This window comes from Oreochromis niloticus, linkage group LG23 (assembly GCF_001858045.2).
Source record: "Oreochromis niloticus isolate F11D_XX linkage group LG23, O_niloticus_UMD_NMBU, whole genome shotgun sequence".
Taxonomy (NCBI): domain Eukaryota; kingdom Metazoa; phylum Chordata; class Actinopteri; order Cichliformes; family Cichlidae; genus Oreochromis; species Oreochromis niloticus.
Genome location: NC_031986.2, coordinates 28,142,481 through 28,169,380, shown reverse-complemented (window position 1 = coordinate 28,169,380; position 26,900 = coordinate 28,142,481). Strand labels below are relative to the sequence as shown.

General features: G+C 41.4%; 1 protein-coding gene across 1 annotated transcript in view; it reads left to right on the top strand.

Moving 5' to 3' along the window:
* Positions 1-9,784: 9,784 nt before the first annotated feature.
* The window catches only part of LOC100710979 (adhesion G-protein coupled receptor G7), a 28,322-nt gene continuing 11,206 nt past the window's right edge, over positions 9,785-26,900 (top strand). The window contains exons 1-8 of the mRNA XM_005462909.4: positions 9,785-9,836; positions 12,875-13,567; positions 14,249-14,353; positions 14,440-14,549; positions 14,718-14,858; positions 14,984-15,072; positions 16,122-16,270; positions 26,784-26,897. Of these exons, the coding sequence (XP_005462966.1) occupies positions 9,809-9,836; positions 12,875-13,567; positions 14,249-14,353; positions 14,440-14,549; positions 14,718-14,858; positions 14,984-15,072; positions 16,122-16,270; positions 26,784-26,897 (1,429 nt within the window). The 5' untranslated portion in view covers positions 9,785-9,808. The remainder of the gene's footprint in view (positions 9,837-12,874; positions 13,568-14,248; positions 14,354-14,439; positions 14,550-14,717; positions 14,859-14,983; positions 15,073-16,121; positions 16,271-26,783; positions 26,898-26,900) is intronic.

Genomic DNA, 26,900 nt, shown 5'->3' with positions numbered 1-26,900 from the left:
CCCTACCTGTATCTCTCCTCTGTGTTCTGTTCGTGTCCCCAGTTGGTTGTGTAAAACAGTCTGTGAGTTTCCTGTTTTACTTTGTAGGTTTGTGTCTCGTTATGTCCATCAGTTCCAGCTGTGTCCCCTCCTGTCTGCCATTTCCTAATTACCTGGTGTGTGTATTTATACTGTGTGTCTGCCTGCACTCCTCGTCGCGTCATCTGTGTTCATTCCCTATGTTTCTCTACGTCTCCCTGTTCTGCCGTCCTCATCTGCCATCTCTGAGTTTCTCCCGCTGACCTTATGTTCCAGGTTTGTTTGTTAGTTTCATCCAGTTTAGGTTTATGTTCAGTCCTGCCCTCACTTCTGTTATTTTCACTGTAAATAAACCTCCACTCGCATCTCCATCACTGTCTGCATCTTGGGTCCTCATTTATTCATCACACGACCGCTGCCCCAGTCGTGACAGTACGACGCGACCACAAGATGGACCCAGCAGCACTTAACCCTTCTAAGGAGCTACGGGAGAATCTCATCGATGCCACACAAGAACTCATCGACCTGTGGCTGGAAAACCCGGATGACAAGTCCCAACGCGCTATAGAGAGACGGCTACAGCGTCTGGTGACCGGTCTCCCATGGCTTCTGGGCTCGCTATATCCGTGGGAGCAGGAATTTCTTCTTTTTAGGACTTCATCCCCCATCTGCATTCACTTTCGAGCAGCCAGATGCGGTGAGTGAGCGGGATACCTTGGCTTCCCCAGATTCCGGGACTTTGTTTTCTGGGGCTATTCAGAGTGGGATGAGAGACAGTCTGTGTAGATTACCTACCTTTGTGGTAACGGACCCGTCCCAAGTGGGTGTCTATAAACCCTCGGTTAAACCTAAAGACCGTGTCTCTGCTGCTCCATCCGAGCCTGGACTTTATTGCCACTCTCCAGCTCAGTTTTGTGTTCAGCCGTTAGCTCCCCAGTCAGTAGCACAGCCATTTGCTTCCCATTCTGTAGCTCAATCGTTAGCCTCCCTAGGAGCACAATTACCTGTTCTGCCAGCCACTCAGCTACCATCACCACTAGCATGGCTAGGACCCACATTTCAGTCCATGGCTCAGTCACAATCTTCACTCGCCCCTCTAAAGGAAGCTATGCCCATGCACCCCTTAAAGGACTGTGTTTCCACCGCTGTTTCTGTGCAGGGAGACAAACTGTTTCAAAATGGACCTGTTCCTCTAAAGCTGACAACATTAGAGACTGTTACTCACTCCAGGGCTTCCCCAGAGGCTGGGTTACAACCCTCAGCTAACTCTGGACCCCTGGAGGCCGAGATGCCAGCTAGGGACTGCACCCGGCTGTCGCTGCCTGAGCAGGGTCAGTGCTCTGCGCAGCTGCAGCCCTCTTTATGTGTACCAGAGGCCCACTAGCCTGCTGGTTTTGTTTTGTGTATGCCAGGGGCTCCCATGCCTGTTTTCGCTGGGGGGACCGAGGAGCCCGTCCAGCCTTCACTGTCATCAGCAGCTTTAACTGAGGGGTCTCAGGAACTGCTTCAGCCTGCTGCTTTCGCTGGGGGGACCGAGGAGCCCATCCAGCTACCATCACCGCCTGCAGCAGCGGCTCCATCACCGCCTGCAGCAGCGGCTCCATCACCGTCGCCTGCAGCGCCGCCGCCTGTGGCTCCTACGCCGTCGCCTGCAGCGCCACCAGCTGCAGCCTCATCATCCTTGCCAGCTGCAGCTTTTGCTTCTGCCTCCGTGCCTTCGCCTGGGCCAGCTTCAGAGCCTTCAGCATCACCTGCTTCAGCTTCAGCCTCCGTGTCTGCATCCTCGTCTGGTCCAGCCTCCGTGTCTGCATCCTCGTCTGGTCCAGCCTTCGTGTCTGCATCCCCGTCGCCTGGCCCAGCCAGCTCATCGGCTTCAGCATCCTCGCCCGCAGCAGCCGCCGCTTCAGCATCCTCATCCTCGCCCGCAGCAGCCGCCGCTTCAGCATCCTCATCCTCGCCCGCAGCAGCCGCCGCTTCAGCATCCTCATCCTCGCCCGCAGCAGCCGCCGCCTCAGCATCCTCATCCTCGCCCGCAGCAGCCGCCGCCTCAGCATCCTCATCCTCGCCCGCCGCAGCCGCCGCCTCAGCATCCTCATCCTCGCCCGCCACAGCAGCCGCTTCAGCCTCATCCACGCCTGCCGCGTCAGCTGCATCAGCCTCATCCACGCCCGCCGCGTCAGCTTCAGCGTCGCCTCGCCCGGCCTCTGCTTCAGCTCCACTCCTGCCTGGTTTGGCTTCAGCAGCAGTTTCTGCCTCATCCTTCTCCTCATCCTTGCCTAGTTCCGCTGCTGGCATGCCGCCATCGGGTCCACGTCTAACACCTCATTTTCGCCAGCCATTTTCTAGGCCGCTGGCTGGTCGTCACTGCCATTGTGGATGCCCTCCCGAACGGGGTTGTCGCCACCACGGCCTTCCGCGTGGCCGGCCTCCGGACTTCTGTCGCCACCACGGCCTTCCGCGTGGCCGGCCTCCGGACTTCTGTGGCCGCCTCCGCCGCCTTCATGGCCGGCCTCCTGAACTGTTTGCGCGCCGACATGGCCTTCTTCATGGCCGGCCTCCTGAACTGTCCCGTCCTGGCCTTCTGTGCTATCGGGCCCCAGGCCGGCCACCTGAACTATGCTTCGGACTCTGCTCCCCTGTGTGTTTGTGAACCTTTTGTTTGGGACTCTGGGGCCTCCGTTTTGGTCCTGGTCCGGACCCTCCGTCCTGGGCCTCCCACCGCCCGCCCGGGCTTGGTGGTTCATTTGTGTTTTGGGGCTGTCGGGAGCCAGCCCTTGAGGGGGGGGTACTGTCATGGTCCTGGGTCGGTGACCCAGCGCTTTAAGTTTATTATTATCCTTTTTCTGGTTTATTCTGATTTTGTATTTGTTCTTAGGTCTCCAAAAGTTGATTCTGTTCATCTGGACGTAGCGTTTTGTGGGAGAAACGTTTCGTCACTCATCCAAGTGACTTCTTCAGTCTCAGCTGACTGCAGGTTTCCCCAAACCTTATAAACAGTACATTTGCATAATGACTGAAACCAGCCCACTGAAGGAACAATGGGCTGTGAGGTCAGTTCCTTATTCATAATTATGCAAATTCCCATGACCATTGATCAACAATCACTGACCAAAACCCACTGCTCAAAGAACACTGATCAATGGCCATGAGTACCATTCACAGAGAGTTGGGGAATGGCTGCAATCACAGCATTGTAAGATGGACGTACTATATTTCACGGATCACATTAACTCGGTGGACCAACACATCAAATTCACCAGGGAGGATATGAAAAGTGGCAGGTTAGCCTTCTTAGACTGTGAGATTTCCATCAGTAATGGGGGACATCTAAAAGCTGACGTGTACCGTAAACCTACGCATACGGATCAGTATCTAAGGTTTGACTCTCATCATCCACTGGAGCACAAACTGGGTGTCATCAGGATGCTACAACACAGAGCGAACACCATACCCACTGACACAGCGGCCAGGGAGGCAGAAGAACAGCACATCAAGAAGGCCCTGAGTAAATGTGGTTATCCCAGGTGGACTTTTGTCAAAGCTGGGAAGGCACCTAAAGAAAGCTCCAGCCGATCCAGGAGAGAAGGACAACCGCTGCCCAGGCGAAAACCTGTAGTGATCCCGTATGTGTCAGGAGTATCGGAACAGTTGAGACGCATTTTTTCTAAACACCGGGTCTCTGTGGCTTTTAAACCCCAAAATACGCTGCGCCAAAAACTGGTCCACCCCAAGGATCGGGTCCCCCGACACAAACAGAGTAACATAGTGTACGCTGTTAAGTGCCAGGAGGATTGACAGGATTTATACATCGGGGAAACCAAACAACCTCTGGCGAAGCGGATGGCACAACACAGAAGAGCAACCTCATCAGGCTAGGACTCTGCAGTCTATTTACACCTACAGGCCAGTGGACACTCTTTCAATAATGAGGATGTACACATCCTGGACAGGGAAGAACGCTGGTTTGAGCGCGGAGTCAAGGAGGCCATTTACGTGAAAAGGGAAAGACCATCTCTGAATCGAGGAGGGGGCCTAAGGGTACATCTTTCGCCATCTTACAATGCTGTGATTGCAGCCATTCCCCAACTCTCTGTGAATGGTACTCATGGCCATTGATCAGTGTTCTTTGAGCAGTGGGTTTTGGTCAGTGATTGTTGATCAATGGTCATGGGAATTTGCATAATTATGATTAAGGAACTGACCTCACAGCCCATTGTTCCTTCAGTGGGCTGGTTTCAGTCATTATGCAAATGTACTGTTTATAAGGTTTGGGGAAACCTGCAGTCAGCTGAGACTGAAGAAGTCACTTGGATGAGTGACGAAACGTTTCTCCCACAAAACGCTACGTCCAGATGAACAGATTCAACTTTTGGAGATTTACTTTCCTGGATGATTGAGAATGCATCAAGATATTTGTTCTTAGGGTTTGAGTTGTGTGTTTCTTTCATCCCTACCTGTATCTCTCCTCTGTGTTCTGTTCGTGTCCCCAGTTGGTTGTGTAAAACAGTCTGTGAGTTTCCTGTTTTACTTTGTAGGTTTGTGTCTCGTTATGTCCATCAGTTCCAGCTGTGTCCCCTCCTGTCTGCCATTTCCTAATTACCTGGTGTGTGTATTTATACTGCGTGTCTGCCTGCACTCCTCGTCGCGTCGTCTGTGTTCATTCCCTATGTTTCTCTACGTCTCCCTGTTCTGCCGTCCTCATCTGCCATCTCTGAGTTTCTCCTGCTGACCTTATGTTCCAAGTTTGTTTGTTAGTTTCACCCAGTTTAGGTTTATGTTCAGTCCTGCCCTCACTTCTGTTATTTTCACTGTAAATAAACCTCCACTCGCATCTCCATCACCGTCTGCATCTTGGGTCCTCATTTATTCATCACACGACTGCTGCCCCAGTCGTGACACTGCTGCACTTTTATTTTTAGTGTTTGTTTTTGTGCTGTTATTTATGTCCACAGAAACTCTTGTTTCTGGATTCATTATGAATTCACGGTGCTGTGCGTGTGTCCAAGCAGCTCTTCATACTGATCTGAAGTGATTAATGATGGTGAATGTGTCTTTTTAAAAACTGGTGACCCAGCTGGACAAAGCAGTGATCATTGCTGCCTCCAGGTGGCGACAGTTAGTTTGTTTTGACTTCAAAGTTCACAGCAGATCTGAATGATAAACGTTTTATTTTACCAGAGAATAATGTTTATCATCATTTAAATTGTACTGGAAGCTTTTGAAATGTTGGAAATGTCAACCCTTTCAATTTTTAAATTGCACTTTTTTTCTTTAATGAATTGCAGTTATTTGTATTTTAAACTTTGGCTTGGCTTGTGTCTGAAAACATTTAGCTGTCCACTAATTTCAGAATTGTAGCCTAAAAAGATATTATCAACACTTTGAAAGGAGCCACTCTGCACTTCTACTCAAACTTTTGAGCCTTTAATTTGTCATTTTAATTTAAAAAGATTTGGCTTCAGTGGATTATTGTTATTTTGTTCTGTTGGCTACTAATCCAACAGCTTGTGGTTTAATATGAAATGTGAAGTTTTTGATATGGTTTTTGTTTTGAACAACTTTGTGACAGAAAAATGACACTTAATTGGTGAACATAGTTCTCTTTAAAAACTGATTTCCACTTTAAATAAATTTTTGTGTTACTTTGTTTGCTTTCTGTATTATTTTCTTTTTTAAACTCTAATCTGGTCTTCATGATTTAACAGTTTACTGGCATAAACAGGTTTTTCAGTGTTCTTTAATGAAAATGGCAGAAATATTCTTTTTTGCATTATATGTTCTTATTTTAAAAGGTCTAAATTATTTCTAAATCTTCTAAAGTTATTAGTAAAAACATTTATTTAAATAATTCCTCCACGGTGCTGTAAGACACATTGCCAGTTATTGCAAATGCTTGATTGCAGTCCTTGGTACTAAAACCAGTTATTAGGTGCAACCAGTTATTAGGTTTAGGGGACAATCACTTTTTCACACAGGTCCCTTAATAAATGCCTTCATTTAGAAACTGGATTTTTTTTTTTTTTTTTTTACTTGTGTTATTTTTGTCTAATATTTAATTTTTTGATGATCTGAAACATTTAATTGTGACAATATATATACAGAATTATGGTATAATTCTGAAAAATAATTCTGATTGCAAAATACCCATATTATATGGGTATTTTGCAATCAATACATTTTTACGTTTACATATTCACTGGTATGTAGTAATATAACCGCAGTACTGCTGTATATCAAATGATCAGCAGATTTCAGTACATCATGCATTGTATGAGTTACCTTTCGATGGGAAAAAAATTCACAGGCATTCATCACACTATCACTAGTTGTGAGAGTCCCAGTCTCCAGGGGCAAGGATTTCCTCAATCCACAGTTTCCAGTAGATGTCTGTAGACGATGCATGTCAGACATGATCACTTTTGTAACACTTTTATTCTCGGTTGCTGTTCTCTGTAATATTCCTCGGCTGCAGCGTTCCAGCTGCCAGCCACACATACACCAACAACAACTTCAGTCAGGACCCAGTACAGACTTAAATGCAGGGGAAGCGTGATGAGCTGATGCAGCTCCGCTGTGTCTGCCTCCCCACAGCTGCGCCACAGACCCTGCCCCACCAAAATGTCTTAAATAGAGAAGGTGCTGAAGCTTTGCTCTGATTTCAATGAAAGTGTTATGACCCAGGTCATGATTTTGTGTTGTTTTTGCTCGCCACACCTGAGGGTGGCATTATTTGTTCTCTGTCTTGTTTGTGCTTGTGTAAGTTCCAGGTGGAGACTGACCATTGGTGGAAGACTGAATAAGGCCTGTCCAGACCGGCAGCCCCGCCTACATCCTGCTTCAAACGAGCTGTGCATTTAGCCCTTTGCCCTGTGGTGTGCTGTGTGAACGTGTTTCTGGGATGAGAAGAGCTTGGCTGCATTGTATATATTGTAAATAGTATGAATAGACCTCTTTTGTTGAACTAGTAGCTGTAGGGGTGGGAAGCCATTTTCTTTTAGAACGTTTTTCTCCTGTTTAGGTTAGAGAGACAGGTAAGAGGCCCGTATTTTCTTTTGGGTTTCTCATTATAGGTAAGTCAGTTCTGTTTCATGGCTAGAGTGTTTTGTTTGTTGTTTTGGCCATGCCCACCCCCGACGCGCGCTACCTTTTGAGTTTAATAAAATACCTGGTTGTTCTAAATGTAGGGGGGACCTCTCCCTCTGAGCTCTGTAAAAGTTTCCAGGCAACAGCAGGAACACAACCAAACAGTTCACTATAACAGGTTATCACACCACAAACATAACAGTTTCTTACAGAAGACGATTGGAAATCATAACATCCATCAGTATGTCCGCAGCTAAAAAAAATCTCGATGTGACGCTGTCCTTCACTTATATTTGGGCTTCACTTTTTGTCACTTCTGATATGAAGTAATCCAGTCAATGAGATGATGTAAATAAAAAAATGATGCAAACTTAATTTGTTGTTTTATGGCAATCCTTTCAAAATCTGAAATTTGAAACTCTTTTAACTGTCCAGTTCTTGGTGTGTGTGCCTGTTTTCATAGTTGAAGTAATGGATTTTAATGTCCACATGTTGCATTCAGCTAGAATGCAAAGAGAACAACCTTTTAATAATAAATTAACAACAGCAGCTGGCATCTAATTTCACGTTTGCTGTTTATAAGTTCCTGATAATTCCCTGTGAGCTTCAGCTGTGGGAAACAGACTCTGTTTGGGTCATGACCAACAAACTGTGGACACCAGGGGGCGCTGTGGAAACAGCAGTAAACTCCAAACACAAACTGAGAATGAAAGGTTAATCAGTGATCAGCTGATTTGCTCAGGGGGAAATCAATCACTATGTCTCAGGGTGAGATTGGGAGATAAAAACACTCGCAGCATGTATTTAAAATAATTTACATTTTTCCTTCTCCTGCTGTAGGGTGAAGAGATCTATAAGTTAGGGTTGATGGCTGATGAAACAGTGGGAAACCACTAACATGGTCAGCGTGTTTTTGCTGCTAACTAACATTACAAACACTGAGTACTAGTTTATTGAATGTTATCTCTCTATGATAATAAGATAAGATAAGAAAACCTTTATTTTTCCCACAGGTGGGAAATTTGTTTTGTTACAGCAGAAAGTGGACAGTGCAAATTTAGATAGCAAAAATTAGAAAAACACTGGAATAGGATAAGAATAAGAATAAGATACTGTACACAACAGAATAAAATAAAATACTATATACAATAGAATAAAATAGAATACAAATGCTATATACAACTAAGTAAAGTACAACGTTGTCAGAAAAAGAGTATTGCACTTAGTGTTATTGCACATGTGTGGATGTGTGTGTTTGATCAGTTGAAGTCTTTGTTGTAGAGTCTGACAGCAGTGAGGAGGAAAGACCTGCGAAATCTCTCCGTCCCACATCGTGGGTGCCACAGTCTCCCACTAAAGGAGCTGCTCAGTGCTGTCAGAGTCTCCTGCATGGGGTGGGAGATGTTGTCCAACAGGGATGACAGCTTAGCCGCCATTCTCCTGTCACTCACCACCTCCACTGGGTCCAGAGGGCATCCTAGAACAGAGCTGGCCCTGCGGATCAGCCTGTTTAGTCTCTTCCTGTCCCCAGCAGAGATGCTGCCACTCCAGCAGACCACACCGTGAAACATGGCTGAGGCCACTAGAGTCATAGAAGGTCTTCAGGAGTGGGCCCTCCACTCCAAAAGACCTGAGTCTCCACAGCAGGTACAGCCTGCTCTGCCCTTTTCTGTAGAGGGCGTCTGAGTTATGAGTCCAGTCCGTTTATTGTTCAAATGAACACCAAGGTACCTGTAGCTGTCACAGCCTCAATGTCCATGCCTTGAATGTTTAGTGGTTGCAGTGGAGGATGTTTGTGAGATAAGAAAGAAGCTCAGAATGAGCAGAGCTGCTGCAACAGGCTGCCACACATGGGGGGCGCGGGAAGTGGTTGCATATGAATACTGGCTCAAACTGTCCTTCATAAGCTAAAACAAAACATCCCCTAATGAATAATTTAGAGTGAGAATCAATTAATTAACAACAACCTTTCAGTTTGATAATTAAGAGACAGTTTTGGCAGTGAGCTGCCACATTTCTGTAATTTTAAACGTTGATTTCTTAAAGTTTAACCCCAAAGTGTTGTGCTTACAGACCTCTTTCATTACAGGATCATCAATGGCATATTATTGTAATTATGCTTCTTTGTTTCATATTAAGATATCTGATGGAGTGCAGTTAAACTTGTGTACAGTGAGAAAAAGGGGAGTTTCACTGATGTGGCCCACTTAAAGTCAAAGTGGGCAGTGTGTGGTACACAATGTGAAACGACTTTGATATTTCCGCTGCAGACTTTAATTTTTTTGCGAGACATGTGTTACTTTTACCTTTATGGCTCTGATTGCTTCTTTTTTGGTGATTGATGGCAGTTTTAAAATAAAAATAAAAACAATATTAAAAGTTTGGAGAAGCTTAGATTTACCAGTGACACTTCAGGTTTCACTCAATGCACATTCTGTACAGTAAATCACACCATATTTATTAATTGAGCACCTTTTACAAAGCTGGACTGCAGTTTGAATTCCTTTATAGGTAACTTATGAACAAAGACAAGGAACCTTTTCTTGAAGAAAACATGCAGTAAAACAATCAGGCGCTGTATAATTTGATGGCTTATTGTAAAGCAGAGTAACTCAGCTGAATGTTTTCACGCAGACTCACACAGTGGCGTCTTTAAAATATTATAAACCAGACAAATAGGAAACCTGATGTGCAGCTGCTCATCATCATGGATGGATGGCTTGTTTTCGCTCTGGGTAAGAAAAACTGAGCTTTTCTGATTGTTGCTGGCAGTTCCTTAATTCGTCACTTAAAACTAAACTAACTTAAACGCGACTCTCCTTAATTTTTCATAGATAAGTTTGAATTAATGCGCATAAACAACTGAAATATACACACAACGTATCAAATAACTTATGAAATGCATTGCCTTTCTTTGTCATCGTTTTTTCAGACTTAATAATACAGTTTTTAATGATAATTATCTCAGTAAGAGAATGTTAATAGTGGTAATTTCATTGTTTTAGTTATTTTACTGTGTCATTGTTTTTATAATTAGTATCAGTAGTAGTATGCTATGATACATTGTGCTACAACACATCACTCTAATCTGACATACCTTTTCATAGATAAACAGTTACTTTTTGTTCCCACAATGGACATATATTAAAGTCAACAAAACACAACAAATGATAACTATACAATGAGAGAGTGCTGCAATTTACAGTATATATTTACAACAGTGATAAAACCCTCCCAAAGAAAAACAGTAAAAAAACAGTAATTCAAAACAGTCAGTAATCAAGTAAGACTGACGTCGTTTCAAGAGGAAAGTGCAAATTACATTAATGAATAATATGTACAGTATAAATGTAAGAAAAACAGCTGCATCAAGGTATAATACAAATATATGTTTAGGACCTTATGCCTGACAGGTGTGCTCACCTGTAACAGAATGAAAAGTTATTATACAGATTTGTAGAAAATAGTAGGAATGATTTCCTGAAGTGTTCTTTTTGGCAGTGAGGTTGTGTCCGTCAGAGGGAGAGTATGGAGTGCAATGGGTGTGATGGTTTATCCATGATGGAGAGCAGTTTGTTCAGTGACCTCTCTCTCAAATGCCTCCAAATTCTAATTAATGATGTTTCCAAACTTGTGGATTTGTTTGTTGATCCTGCTGGTATCTTTGGCACTGATGCTGTCCCACCCAGCAGACAACAGCAAAGTGGTGCTTGTTTGAACTGTCAAATGTGCAAATTTATAAGATCGTGACATTTGTATATATTATATTATATTGTTTTATACGGCATATAGATGTTGGCGCTCATAGTGCCCTAGGCAATGTTTATATAAAGTATCATCAAGATTTTCCACTCGACTAGGAGGACAACCTACAAACATGCACTATGTCTATAACATTCATAGTTTTGCATACAATTAATTTGGAGTAGTGACATCATACTGTAATGATCAAAGTATCTAGAACAGTGAGTATTTTTTATGGACTTCTTTTCCATGACCACTGACTGCACATAAAGTAATGCACCCATCACCCATCGGTTTACAGCTGCCTGCTATCACTGGAGAACATTCCAGGATCTGGTTATGAAGGTTGACTTAAATGTTTTCCCTCTTTATCACATAAAAGTCAACACAAGTCTGTGAGCTTCACTGATGTTTGATGTTCTCCAATTATCACATTGGTGCTATGTTTCCTTGTTTATAGAGGCCATTACTCTGTTAATCATTTTACTCTATAACATCCTGAAGGCACAGAAAGGACAGATAATATTGACCTCTGACAATATCCAGCTGCTGCTTGTGAGCACAACTCCAGGTACTGTTGACATTTAGGTCATTGCATAGACTACTCTGGTGTGGTTCAGAATGTGCACCTGTGCTTATTTCCAGCTGTAGCAAGCCTGCTGTTTTAACCTGTGTTGCTGATCTGATTCCACTACAGAACCTTTAAAGTCAAAGTCAGCTTTATTGTCAAAGACCATATATACAGTCTCTAACAACCCTTATTGTGTTATAGCACCACTGGGGGGGCTACTATTGTAGTAGTTGGGGGAGTCTCCTAGTGGGTGTGTGTGTGAGTATAGCATGGCAGCCTTTTCATGCAGCTCATGTTCTGTTCTCAGGAAAGACCTTACCATTGTAACGGCCTGGCGCCGGCAACTACCGACATGTATGTACGGACGGAGTAGAGCCGTGGAGACCTGGCTTGTATGGTCTTATGTTTCTGACAACGAATAAAGGTCTGTTGCTTGATTTAACTGACTGGCTTCGAGTTTTCGGCTAACCTCCACACCACATGCTCGCTGGACCTGCTAGCCGCTGCTTCTTCACCAGACTGCTGTTACAAGTCATACAGAGGAATTTGAAATTGCAATGCTACCATGGCTCTCTCCCTCCTCTCTCACACATAAACTCGAGACCTGCATTCACCTCTTCCCTCTGAACCCCCATACAAAACTGAACCACCACTATTGGCTTTTCACTGACTGCCCCCCCCACCCACTTGCACATGAACTTGCTATAATTGTATAGTATTGTATTGTGTTGTACATAAGACTCCTATTTTATTTTTATCTTTTATCTTTTTTATCATTATTTTAGTGTACACTGAGGGCTTTGGCAATTTCAAATTCCTGTGTATGACTGTACATATGGTCTTTGACAATACAGCTGAATTTGACTCTAGCTTGAACAACTATCACTGCTCACATGAAAGCCACCTGTAGTCAGAGTCCCACCCCTTCATCAAATACAGTCTGTCTCAGAAGAAGTCAATGAGAAAACTTTATTGAGACTGCAGGGGAGGAGAGTTGTGCCTAACCCATTCCCATAGTCATAACCAGCAGTGCAATGCTATAAAACATGAAAGGTTAATTTAATATAGTTCAGACTTTCTCCATTGGTCCGGCCCAGGCATCATCATTAAGTAAAATTTTATTAGTTGGTTGCAATTCCACTTAGAAAATCTGAGGATCATTAGTCTCATTCTCCACAAGTTACAGTGACATTTCAGGAGCTCCACATTGACATACTGTGAAATGTAATGACTTGAGTAGTCCTGATTTTACCTGCACTGCCACCATCAGATCATTATTTTAATGTCCAGTACCTGTAAACTATCTGAATCAGCCTCAGCTGAGTATTGTGTTTAATACTACAGATGAGATAGTATAAGTTCATGCCAAGTACAGTAAATATTCTACATGCTAAACCAAAGCATGTTAATATTGTTAGGTTCAAACTGATCATTGTAATTCTGATATTTTTCCCACAGCTGTTCCTTTAGCCTCCTTCACAGCAGGAGAAGAGTTCACTGCAACAGCAGCCATCCCTGATACTGCGCCTACTGCACTCCTTCCTACTGATGTTTCTGATCATTCTACTACTACACAAAATATTACCACAGTACAAACGGTTAGAACAGAGGGTACAACTATAACAGTTCCTAACAATACCACCTTATGTAATACTTTTAATGTATGTACCAGTCCACCAGGCACTGATCCAACAGCTGACTCAGAGCATACTTTAATAACAGAATTTGTCACATCAGAACATCCACAAACTACTCCTGCTACCATTACCAGTCCTGCTCTTACAACCACAGATTTTACCAGCCCTGATACTACCTCTAACCCCATGACTGAGCAAATGCCTACTACTTACTATGCTCCCACTAATACTACTTCTAGCACAGGTCCATACACTAACACGACTTTAACTCCTACAGCTAATACTACTGTAACTCATGAAAATACTACTACATACACCTCTCCTGATACTGCTTCCCCAACAATTCTCACTAGTGCAGCTAAACCTCACACTATACCTTCTACTACTACTACTACTACATCTCCAACTACGGTTACCCCTCTTAGCACCACTTTCCTGAATTGTTCTCATGGGGAAAACCTGGATGGTGTCTGCATCTGTCCTGATGAATGGACTGGAGAGACATGCTCAAAAAGTAAGAACAAAATAACAAAGACTGAATTTTGTTACAAGGTGACAATAGACAATAACTTTGGTGTCATTATTAAAAATATTTGGAAACTGGTTGTTGGCACTAAATTACGTCTTTTATTGCAAGGTGTTGTGATTTGTAAATTAAAAGTCTGTGTAGTGTAACAAATTATATTGTGTTTGTATTTCAATCTCATTTATCCAAAGCGTATGCTACAAAAATGACTCAAAATCCCTTCAGTCTGATTACATTACTGTCATCTTGGATTAATCTGCAGCCAAATTTATTGAAAGGTTTTTCTGTTGACCAATACATGGTTTTATAACAGATCTGATATTTGAGAGAACAGTACCAATGAAGCAGTTTTAATATGTTGTTTCCTTAAACTTTACATGAATTATTTATTTCAGTGATGTGAGGATGCAGGAAACCACCATCAGCTTGTCAATTGCACTGTCTTGACTTTATTGTGAGACACAGCTTTTAAACTAGCACAGACCCATCTCAGTTGTAAACAAACAATGACAGATGGTTATCTGAATGCCAATATTCTTTTGCTGTTGAGCATGCATCATCCATTTGTTGTGATTTTTTTTTTTTTATAAATCACTACGTATTGTTTTCTTTTCAGAGTCAGACATAATTCTCTAAAACACAGTTTGTATTTTTATTGACTTGTATTAGACAATTCCTGCGAAAAACAGACGTTAGGACAATTCACGTTCAACTCTACACTCAGTGGCCGGTTCGCATATTCTAATGAAAAGTGTGACGTAGGAACAAGTGGCGGTAAGTCATGCCCTCAGTCCAACATCACTCTATCAGGTACAGCACAGTGTAGTGATGCTTCTCTTTCTGTTACTATTCCCACTCAGCTGGTAAACCTCGGGCTTTAACCAGATGCCTGTTCATGAATGGATCAGCAAATTTCAGCCATCCACAGATCTTCCAGTGTAACCTGACACTCAGTGACATACAACAAAATGTAAGAAGTGCAGCTTTTTTTCATGTGAAGGTAGATTGAAAGTCTTGTATAACTGAGGTTTAAGAATATTGCTTTGAGGCAATCCTGTGGAAATGCAGCTTTGAGATCCCATGCAGAGGAATCCAGATTCAGAACAACAAGAATAAAATCATGTCTTTCTTCTTTCAGCTCACAAGTCCAGCTGATTTAGAGATGCTGGCAGCCAGCACTCAGATTCTGACATCCAACCCAGAAGAGTTGACGGCTGAAAATGTTACAGCAGCAGCTGAGATCGCCAACACACTGCTGCTGTCTGCAAACGCCACAGAGGTACAAACATTCAACAAATCTTAATAAAAAAAGAAATGAAGATTTAAATCAGTGTTAACAAGGGTTTGGTCATGCTTTATAATCATGTAATATGTTAATCTTAGTTCATATTTGTGTTTGTGCAGAACGTCAGGGTGGCAGCAGTAGCAACAGTAAGTCAGCTGCTGAACGCCACTGTGCCAGATGATACCAAGGCAAAAAACGCAACTCTGGGGTAAACCAAACAAATAATAAAATCTATATCGATGGGTACAAGGTTCCTAAGTTCTCATGTCTCATCGTATCTGTGTCATCTGATCTTACTTATATGAAGCTTCCTATTGTGTTTGGTTTAAATTAGACCCTTTTCTCTTTTTGTGGAACAATTGTTTAAACAACTACAGTCACTGGACATTTCATTGAGTACAGCTTGAGTGTACCAGGTTGGACGGTCTTAAGAACTTCATAGATTCAACAAGGTGCGGGAGATTTTGGCCCATGATGTCATGACAGCATCACAAAGTTGGTGAAGAGTTTTTGGTTTCACACCTTTAATGCAAATTCCAAAGGTGCAATATTGGTTTGATGTATGGTGACTGTGGAGGCCATTTGAGTACAGAGAACTGAATGAATTGAGCTTTGCACATTATCTTACTATAGGCAGCAATCAGAAGACGGGTACATCAGAATCAGAACACTTTATTAGACCCAGAGGAAACTATGTACTTAGGGTAAATATGCATATTATGGTCATAAAGGGATGGTCATGACTAGTAGCAATACCAAACTCTGACCCTGCCATCTAAATGTCATCAAGACTGATCAAAACAAATGAGATCTTTCCAGCATTCTGTCGTCCAATTTTGGTGAGTTTTTGAATTGTAGCCTCAGTTTCCTGTTCTTAGCTGATTGGAGTGGAATCCAACGTGTTCTTCTGCATACCCTGGTTGTAATGACTGGTTATTTGACTTCCAATCAACAAAACCCATAATATATCAACCGAAAACAAAGTTACACAATTTTGGGGGCGATCCGTTTTAAAAGAAGTGATTTTTTTGTATCGTAATTTGCTGATAGGATTCAAAGTGTATAGATATCTAATTGTAAACAACTGTTCTTTTTGTTTGTTTTGGTTTTTTTGTTTGTGTATTTGTTGTTTTGTTTTTTGTTTTTTTTGAATAGCTAAAAATAAACCTGGTACTTTAAAATGATTAGGTATTACATTTCAGAGGGACTGGCAGCTGAACATTAGAAATGACAATGCTTTTTGTATGTTATCTCCAGGCTGACGGTGACTCTGGACCAGCTCTCTGTGAACCTCAGCCTCAATCTCAATGCATCTCAATCTCAGATAGTTCAGCCAAACCTGGTGGTCCAGTCAGCACAGATTTCTGCTGCAGGCACTCAGGGAGTCCAGTTCACTTCTCTTAAAGGTCAGTGAGAAACTGTGTGTCAAAAAACCCAGCAAAGTGTGCTGCTTTTTTATCACAGCATATTCCACTAGGTAACCCTAACATACAGTTTCAGTCAAATTTGACACATTCTGACAGCAGTAAGAATACTTTAATAAATTTAACATTGAGGGCATATCTGTTCAGATAGATTAAAGATCCACAGGTGTGTGTCAAATTAAGGAACAATTGTGGTTTTAGGGAGTCTTGAAACTGTAAAACTTTGAATGCCGTGTCTGTGTGTATTTTTTTATGGGACAGTGGTGACAGAGTTACAAATGGGGACCTTGATTTTGTCAAGTGTCACTGTGACCGCCAGGCAGGATAGACTCAACAGGCAGAACTTTACTCAAAACCACACCTTTATTGGTGGACAGAATAAATAATAGAAACTAAAGTGGGAAAACCTAAGAATTTCACTGACAAATAGAACAGACAGCCAGAGATGAGGGAGAATGTGATACCGAACAGAGGGAAATACAGACACTAAATACAAGAAGGAAACAGGGCAAGAGGAAACACCTGGGAAACACGGTTCGCAACTAATAAATCATTTTGAGGTCAAATCGAAGTTTTTCTCTCCAACAGAATGCAGTTTATTTCAACTATTATATGTTAGTTTTTTTAGTTTTAAGAGTATGATCATGATAAAAAAAAATATCCAATGCTGGTTTATTTCTCACAACAGTAAAGAAAAGGGATGGTTGATGTTGGATGACCTGTATAAACTTTAATTAATGTCTTTAAAATGATGGCAGCACAAACAAAAATTTTAGCAGCACAAACCAGCACAAACATAGCACAGTTGACTGACACCAATTTTGTTTGATTTTGTTGATATGGAGGTGCTAGTTGACCTTGTATGACCAGCAGCAAGCTTTTCTACAACTGAGTTTCCAGTTTCTCTGGATCTATTTTTGTAAAAGCAGCAGTGAACCCCTCTGCCTCCAGGATGTCAGTCCCATCTATCTATTGTTTGCAAAAACAAAAAAAATTATGGACAGTAGGTTGCCAGTTTGTGTATCCCTCCTTACCTAAATGCAGCAGCATGCTTTTCTGTCCCCTGAATGCCAGGTTGTCTGCCATCTATCATTTGCCAAAAAAACTGCTCTACTATCTCTCATTTGCAATACGCAGCAACAAATGGATGCCAGGTTCTCTTTCTCTTTCCCTCATTCGCAAAATGCAAAAGCATGTTTTTCGATCACTGGGATGTTAATTTTCTCTCCATCTCTGCATCAAACTTTCTTTTTTTCTTCCCCTGTGCCATTCATTTGCAAACACAACAGCAAGCATTCCTTACACTGGGATGCCACTTTCTACGATATTGTTTCCTTCTTTGCAGAGTGCAGCAGCAAACCTTTCTTGCACTGGCTTTCTGGTTTATCTGCCATTTGTCTATCATTTACAAAATGGAGCAACTATGAACATTACTGCCACTGGGCTGCCAGTTAATCGCTCCACTAGCCCTTCTTTCCAATAAACAGCAGCAAATGTTTCTTGTCACTGGGTTGCCAGTTTCTCTTCCATCATTCCCTCCTTTGAAAATGCAGCAGCAGACCTCTTGGGACCGGGGTACCAGGGCAACTTCCAGTAACACATGGCTAAGTTTTACAGCTCACGATCCTTCTTTACAACCATATGGTCTTCATTCCTCCAAAGCTTCAGTTCAGAGTCAAGCCACGTCGCTATGTGATTAGGGTTCTCTCACTCCTTTGTCAAGGTCTCTCATCATCTGGAATTTCCTTTGATCTCTTCTCACACCATTCATTCCTAATTTTCCCAGCTCATCTGGTCCACTTAGTGGAATCCTTGTCCACCCTATTTAGGCATGGGTCACTTATTATTGCAAGCCTGCCTACCAGTTATATTTTTGCAACCATCTCTGACCTTAGTAATTCTAGGGGATGTCTTATTTGGAGATGTGCCCAGCCTGGGAGCTGCTGCCAGTCCCCTCTTAAGCCTTCCCTAAACTGCAGCCTTAATTCATGTTCAAGCCATCTGCCTTCATCCATTGAAAATGCTGTCAACCCTAAAATGAGGATGTTGGCCAAGCTAGTGGAGATACTTCATTGGTAGTATTAAACATAGCCACTAGCTGAGGCTGATTCAGAGATTTTTGCAGTAACTGTATATTATAATGATGATCTGATGGTGACAGTACAGGTGAAATCAGAACCACTCAAGTCATTACAGTTCATTTCACCAGTAACGGTCAACGTTTTTCAGTCTGAAACAAAGCTCTGCATAAAATGACTAAAATGTACCCAATACTGAAATGTATTTGTGCGGAGCTGATGAAATGTCACACCAAGAGATTTTTTGAGTAACACTAAGTTTTTTCGGTAAGTTGTGGAGAACAAGACCAATGATTCTGAGGTCTACTATGTAGTGTTGCAACCAACTAAAAATATTTAACTTAACAATGATGCCTAGGCCTGACCCGCGGAGAAAGTCTGAGCTGTATTATGATAAACTTTTATGTTTTATTGGATTGCACTCTTAGTTATTATGACTACGGGAAGGGGTTAGGCACAAGTTTCCTCCCTTGCAGCCTCAATAAAGGGCGTTTCTCAATATGCGTACTTGTGCGTACTTGCGTTCTCGTGTACTCGTGATACGTCATCAGTCGGAGACCAAGTACTGTTCCAATTCGAAGTACGCATCAAGCCGAGAACGCGAAAAAGTCCCGGATGTGTTCTCGCTCCGCCCGTTTTATCGAGCATGCATCGGTGTGGACTTGGTACAGCTAAATATCCCAGAATCCATTTCGTCCAAAACTCAACAGTGGACTCCCGGCACATCGTTTTCATCGTTTTTCCACTGACCGCTGCAGCACACCTGCACCACGGCAAACCTCCGCCTGCCCCACTTCTGCTTTACAGGTGAAAATAGAGCAACAGGACCGCTAGTCTTTGATTTTATTTATTTTCTGCTGTGTTTTACTTGCATCTATTTGAAAGACTGAGTGTAAACACAAAAACCTATTTTATTTTATGTGCAGGAATGTGCAGAAAATAGGTTTAAATGTTAAACAAATTTCTTCCAGTCAGAGAATGTTGCATATAATTTAGTTTTTGCTTGATGCATAAAGTTAAAAGATTAAAACTAATAAAACAAATTTTAAAAAGAGACTTTTCCATTTGATTACATTTTATATGATGGATTAGGCAGAAAGTAGAACTGGGCTGAAAGATCTATCGCTTTATCACCTATTCAGTTTGTAAATCATGTTTTTAAAAACTAAGTAACAAATTACTTTTGAAAATAAGTAATCAGTAAAGTAACGGGATTACTTTTTGGGGAAGTAATCAGTAATTAGTTACTGATTACTTTTTTCAAGTAACTTGACCAACACTGCATACACTACTGAAACGCTCTCACATACACTACTGAAACGCACTCACACACTCCACTGAAAACCAAGGCATTTCAGCTGAACAGGAAGGCGCTTCAGCTGAACAGGAAGTTGTTTCCTGACAAGGAAACTGAAGAAAAAAGTGGTAGATTTCAAACAAACCACTACACAGATGTCTACTCAGCAACCTGCTAGTAGCCTAAGTGAAGCAGCTGCATTACTTAACAATATATTAGCTTCAGCATAAATCAAAATTTAGAATAGCAGGAGACGGGCAATATCAGTATCAGTAGTTTTGTATCAGTACAAAAAGAACACTGATCCACCTCAAAGCCAAATCTCTTTTTTAGAAATTCTGCCACAGAATTAATTTTGCTTATGACTTAAAGTGTGTTTCTTTAACTTTAGGTAGAATAGGCCATTTCATAAATTTCAAGTATGATTTATCCAGTGTATCTGAAATAACTAAATTAGAACCATGCCATGTAACCATTCTGTCATAACTATGACATATTTTGTCTTTGAAGAAACTACTAATAAATTTATCACTGCATTTTTATCAAAAGGCTGACATTGTCCTAGCAATAAATTAGAAAACACTGATGAGAAATTATTGTATATCATAAAGTTTTTAATCAAACGAAGCAGAGGCAGTGGGATCAGTTTACAAATTTGTTATATTCTCTTTGAGAACAGTTTAGACAATATTTTTCTGAAAAGTCAGTGTAACTTAGAATGACACCGTTATCATCCAACAAATCTGTTATAAATATAATCTTCTTGTTAAACCAGTCGCTCTCGAAAATTGATTTTTTTGATTAAGTTTTATTACCCTATTATTCCATAAGGTTGAATTATGAGGAGAGAAGTTGTGGGTAAATAACATTTTACTTGTGCAATATCATTGCAAAGGCTGTTTGGGAAAGTTCGATATCTTGATCAGGATTTTATTTACCTCAAAATCACATTTCAAAATAAAGTCTAATCCTCCTATTTATTAAACAAGGATCGTGGGATGTGGAACCACATAGAGTCTGGCTGTGACAGACAGGATTTTAACCATTTAATTCTAAGGGTGCCAACCATAGATTCAAATTGTGGAGCTTTGATACCACCTTTATTGTATTCCTTCACAAGCTGAGATCTTTCAATGTAATGGGTTTTATTCCTCCACAAAAATTGGAAAATAATTGTGTTAGCCTTATTAATGTTTTTAGAGGAGATATATAGAGAGTGAAAAGGATAAATCAATTTGGAGATGCCTTTAGCTTTAGATAGGATGTTTCTGCCAAAAATAGTGAGGTCTCTGGTTAACCAGTGGCTAAGTGATTTCTTCATCTCCATGATACGGTTAGAAATATTGGTGTCTTCTCTTCTAATTAGGTTTTTAGATATTATCAGCCCTAAATATTTAACTTTAGATTCAACTCTAACCGAAGCTATTGAGGAGTCAGAGCTTGTATGAATCGGGAGTAGTTCACATTTTTTGATATTAAGAGATAAACCAGAAGCTTTAGAGAAAATTGAGTTTTCTCTACCACTGATTTATCTTTCAAAAAAATAGATGTATCATCTGCGAATTGACTTATTTTGAAGTCTTTATTAAAAATTGATATTCCTTGTATGTCATTAGAATTCTTGATCAACATCCTTGCGAATTCCGCGTTGCACCTTGAAGCTAATATATTGTTAAGTAATGCGGCCTCTTCACTTAGGCTACTAGCACAGCGGTCCCCAATCCCCGGGCCCTGGACTGGTACCGGTCTGTGAGTCGCTTGGTACCGGCATTGACATTTATGGTTTTCAGGGTTTTTATCATTTTTTTATCGTTATTTTTATATCGTTTATATTGTTAACTCAGTTTCCCTGGGTCTTTTCCCGTGCGTGAGTGCATTTCAGTAGTGTGCGTGAGTGCATTTCAGTAGTGTGTGTGAGAGCATTTCAGTAGCGTGTGTGAGAGATAAAATTTCAGTAGTGTGCGTGAGTGCATTTCAGTAGTGTGTGTGAGAGCGTTTCAGTAGTTCAATTCAATTCAATTCAATTTTATTTATATAGCGCCAAATCACAACAAAAGTCGCCTCAAGGCGCTTTATATTGTACAGTAGATCGCACAATAATAAATACAGAGAAAAACCCAACAATCATATGACCCCCTATGAGCAAGCACTTTGGCGACAGTGGGAAGGAAAAACTCCCTTTTAACAGGAAGAAACCTCCGGCAGAACCAGGCTCAGGGAGGGGCGGACATCTGCTGCGACCGGTTGGGGTGAAGAAGGAAAACAGGATGAAAGACATGCTGTGGAAGAGAGACAGAAATTAATAACAGATATGATTCGATGCAGAGAGGTCTATTAACACATAGTGAGTGGCTGGAAAGGAAAAACTCAATGCATCATGGGAATCCCCGGCAGCCTACGTCTATTGCAGCATAACTAAGGGAGGATTCAGGGTCACCTGGTCCAGCCCTAACTATATGCTTTAGCAAAAAGCAAAGTTTTAAGCCTAATCTTGAAAGTAGAGATAGTGTCTGTCTCCCGAATCCAAACTGGAAGCTGGTTCCACAGAAGAGGGGCCTGAAAACTGAAGGCTCTGCCTCCCATTCTACTTTTAAATACTCTAGGAACAACAAGTAAGCCTGCAGTGCGAGAGCGAAGTGCTCTAATAGGGTGATATGGTACTACAAGGTCATTAAGATAAGATGGGGCCTGATTATTTAAGACCTTGTATGTGAGGAGCAGGATTTTGAATTCAATTCTGGATTTAACAGGAAGCCAATGAAGGGAAGCCAAAACAGGAGAAATATGCTCTCTCTTTCTAGTCCCTGTCAGTACTCTTGCTGCAGCATTTTGGATCAGCTGAAGGCTTTTCAGCGAGTTTTTAGGACATCCTGATAATAAAGAATTACAGTAGTCCAGCCTGGAAGTAATGAATGCATGAACTAGTTTTTCAGCGTCACTCTGTGACAGGATATTTCTAATTTTAGAGATGTTGCGCAAATGGAAGAAAGCGGTCTTACATATTTGTTTAATATGTGCGTTGAAGGACATGTCCTGGTCAAAAATGACTCCAAGGTTCCTCACAGCATTACTGGAGACCAAGGTAATGCCATCCAGAGTAAGAATCTGCTTAGATACCATATTTCTAAGATTTTCAGGGCCGAGTACAATAACCTCAGTTTTATCTGAATTAAGAAGCAGGAAGTTAGCAGCCATCCAGGTCTTTATGTCTTTAAGACATTCCTGCAGTTTAACTAATTGGTCTGTGATACCTGGCTTCATGGATAGATAGAGCTGCGTGTCATCTGCATAGCAGTGAAAATTTATGCTATGTCTTCTAATGATGCTGCCTAAGGGAAGCATGTATAATGTAAATAGAATTGGTCCGAGCACTGAACCCTGTGGAACACCATAATTGACCTTAGTGTGTGAAGAGGACTCTCCATTTACATGTACAAATTGGAGTCTATTAGATAGATATGATAGTGTGTGTGAGAGCATTTCAGTAGTATGTGTGAGAGATAAAATTTCAGTAGTGTGTGTGAGAGCATTTCAGTAGTGTGTGTGAGAGCATTTCAGTAGTGTGTGTGAGAGCATTTCAGTAGTGTGTGTGAGAGCGTTTCAGTAGTGTGTGTGAGAGCGTTTCAGTAGTGTGTGTGAGAGCGTTTCAGTAGTGTGTGTGAGAGCATTTCAGAAGTGTGTGTGAGAGCGTTTCAGTAGTGTGTGTGAGAGCGTTTCAGTAGTGTGTGTGAGAGCATTTCAGTAGTGTGTGTGAGAGCGTTTCAGTAATAATGTCCCTTACGGCACACAACAATAAAATAAAATAAAATAAAACTCAATTAAATCACATCCATCTATTCATGGCCAGTTTAGAGTGAGAAATTAACCTAACATGCACGTCATCTTGTGAGTCTGCTAGAGTACCTAAAGAGAGAGCCCACACTGGTCCAAAGGGAACACACAGAAAGGCCAAAGAAACATCTGGATATAGGGTTAATGGCACTAACCATTCCACCACTGTGTCACTTTATTTCTAATCTCATGTTTGTGTTAAGGCATCCTCAGTCCTCAGTATGACCTCTGTTCATTTTGTGCAACATACACTATCATCTTTGAAAGTTTTCACTCATCCAGGTCATAATAAGCAAAGGAGCTTGGAAAGAAAAGTAACTGGATTTTTTTGTTTCCTGAAGACACTTCACCTCTCATTTAAGAAGCCTCTTTAGTTCTAAGACCAGTTGGTGGAGAGTCCCAGATTTAAGCACTAATGGAACTGTCGCAAAGGAGGGTCATTAACCCACTATCTATCATCTGCTTACTCAGATTTGCCAAGTTGTGAAAATGGGTGTGGGTCATTATCAGCCAAGGTTTCGGGTGAACCCATTGTGAGACCTTGCCCCACCCTATCGTGTGACTTACTGAAATCAAATGTCCCAATTGACTAGCTTGACACACATCCTCATTTTAGGTTTGACAGCATTTTTTAGTAGATAAATGTAAACGGCTTAAACATGAATGAGCTGCGGTTTGAAGAAAGGTTTTGAGGGGATGGGTGGTGGCTCCCAGGCCTAGCAGATCTTGATGTACTACTGAGAAGTGAAGAAGTGAAAGAATGGATAAAAGGCAGGGAGGGTAGGGCATGGAAATGAGAACGAACAGCTTGTAGAACTGGGTGGTCATATATAGATAACAACTGGAAGGGGCATGTTTCGAGGCGTGGTCCTGCTCCTGAAATTCATATATATATATATATTTCTAACAGTAAGCTAGTCAGTGCTAAAGATTAACAATGACTAACACTGAGCAGTGCTGATTTTCTATCACTGGAAAATAACTAAAATGCTAGTAATATTTCAGTGTTAGAAAAACAACACTGCTAATGTTAGTCATTGTTAATCTTTAACACTGACTACTGGTAGAAATATAACACTGTCAAAAGTGTTAATACAACACTGTCAAAAGTGTTAATTTCACACTCAAAAGAGTGGACACATACAGACACTTTCTAGTGTCAATTTAACACTGGAGATTTTGCAGTGTAGCTGGGCCAACATCTTCATTTTAGAGTTGAAAGCATATTTTAAGTACATAAAGGCAAATAGCTTAAACATGAATGAGCTGCAGCTTGGGGAAAGCCTCAAAGGGAACTGGTGCCAGCTTTTGGCCTGGCAGATCCCCAAAGAAGGCATCCCTTAGAAGTAGTAGTAACTGTGTTATGTAGGTCAAAGACCTCTGCAGTAATATAACCGGTAGGCAGGCTAGCGAAGATAAGTAGCCATGGCCTCAATAAGGTGACTGAGAATTCCATGGAGTAGAGTAGATAAGCTTGGAAAATTAGAAAAACATGGCAAGAGAAGAGATCAAAGGATATTCCGGACAACAAAAGACCTTGATAGATGAACGAGGGTGACCCTCGATCAGATAGACACGTGACTTGACTCTGAACTGAAGCTCTGACAGTGACGCATGCAGGGATTTTAAGACTTGAGGTAATGGCTTGACAGCTCGTAAATGCTTACATGAAGTTGTGTTTGAATAGAAGATGGAGAGGGGGTGCCTAGATGGTTAATTAACTTTGGGTACGGTAGCCATAATGTGCCGATTTCTGAAGCGAACAGATGAGATGGTAAGCAGTTTTGGAAGCGTTGGTTAAACTGAAAGACTGATTAGAGGAGAACCGCTTTCCATAATGATAACCCACAAAACTGGCAGAGAGCCAAGTATAATGTCACAGTATGCAGAAGCAGGCTGTATGTATTGTGAATAGTGGACCCAAATGCAGAAACAAAGGAACGTGGAACAAAACTTGAATTAACAAAAAGCGAGACACTTAATATGGCTGATGGAGAAATACAAAGCATTGCACAAGGCAAACAAAGAGGAGAATAAACAATAACTGGGAAAACTAAAAATAAACATAAAACCCTAAACATGAAACTTGATGTGGATACAAAGATACCTGTAACATGGAGACATGGCGCAAAACACAACAGATGACCTGACACTGAACAAAGGAGGACAGAGGGCTAAATACACAGAAGGGTAATGAGGGAAGTGGAAACACCTGGGGAAACACCTGATTAGAGTGAACATAATGATTCCACAGGGGAAGTGAAACTAAACACAATGAACATGAGACCTTATAAAAATAAAACAAGAAACGATGAGAGACTTAGATATGGCACACAAACTTGACAACATGAAGTATGCAGACAAGAAACACACGACATATTGACACTGAAGACAAGAAAAGATTTATAAATCAGGAGTTATAGAAGAAGTAAAACTAGAAAAAAACTCAACTAAATCCTAACTAATAGTGGCAACACAAGAACATAAGATATAGAAATAGAAAACAAGTTCAAAACTGCTGGGTCGCAGACCCAGCCCCTGACATAGAATTCCACCAAGCGGCTAAACCTCATCGAAGATGATAATACCATTTTTGGTGTTGTCAGAACCACAAGTCACCTTTGATAGTTGTCTTGCATAACTGTGTCAAGGAGGGAGGGTTTAGATCAGTGGTTCTTAACCTGGTTTCAATTGAGCCCTAGGGCTTCGGTGAGTCGGTCTCAGGGGTTCGGCAGAGCCTCTGCGGTGACATGCATGGCTCATTTTATGCACCGGTAAAAAACATATGTATGTCTTGAATTTGAAAAAAATCATATTTTATTTTTCACTAAAGAGGGGTTCAGTGAATGCGCATATGAAACTGATGTGGTTCGGTACCTCCAACAAGGTTAAGAACCACTGGTTTAGATGGTGCTAGTCAAAGCACATGAGAAATGAAGGGACACCTTGAGGAATTATGTGCACGGCGGTGTCGGGGGTCTGGGTCTGTGACCCAGCATTTTGAAATTATAGTCCTTTTGTGAACTCATTGTGTTTGGAATGTTTTAGTTTTTATTATTTATTAGTTAGTATTTAGGTATTCTTTGCTGTGGCTGAATACTATTACATACCAGTTCCTAGTACACCTAAACCTTACACTACGCCTTTTACTACTACTACAATAGTATTTTGTTGGTTTAAAGCTTACATTTGGAATTTTAAAATTAGTGATCCAGTGTCGAAGGTTGTGACTGATTTTATGTGATCACTAACAGCTCAGTTTTGTTTTTTTGTTTTGTTTTTGCAACAGGGGACTCTGACAGCTTTACAGCCAACAGAATTCAGCTGAACAGAAATGCAACACAGGTTGTCATGGGAAACGGTTTCGAAGCTGATGCCCTTATTTACATACAATTCCCAAAAGGTG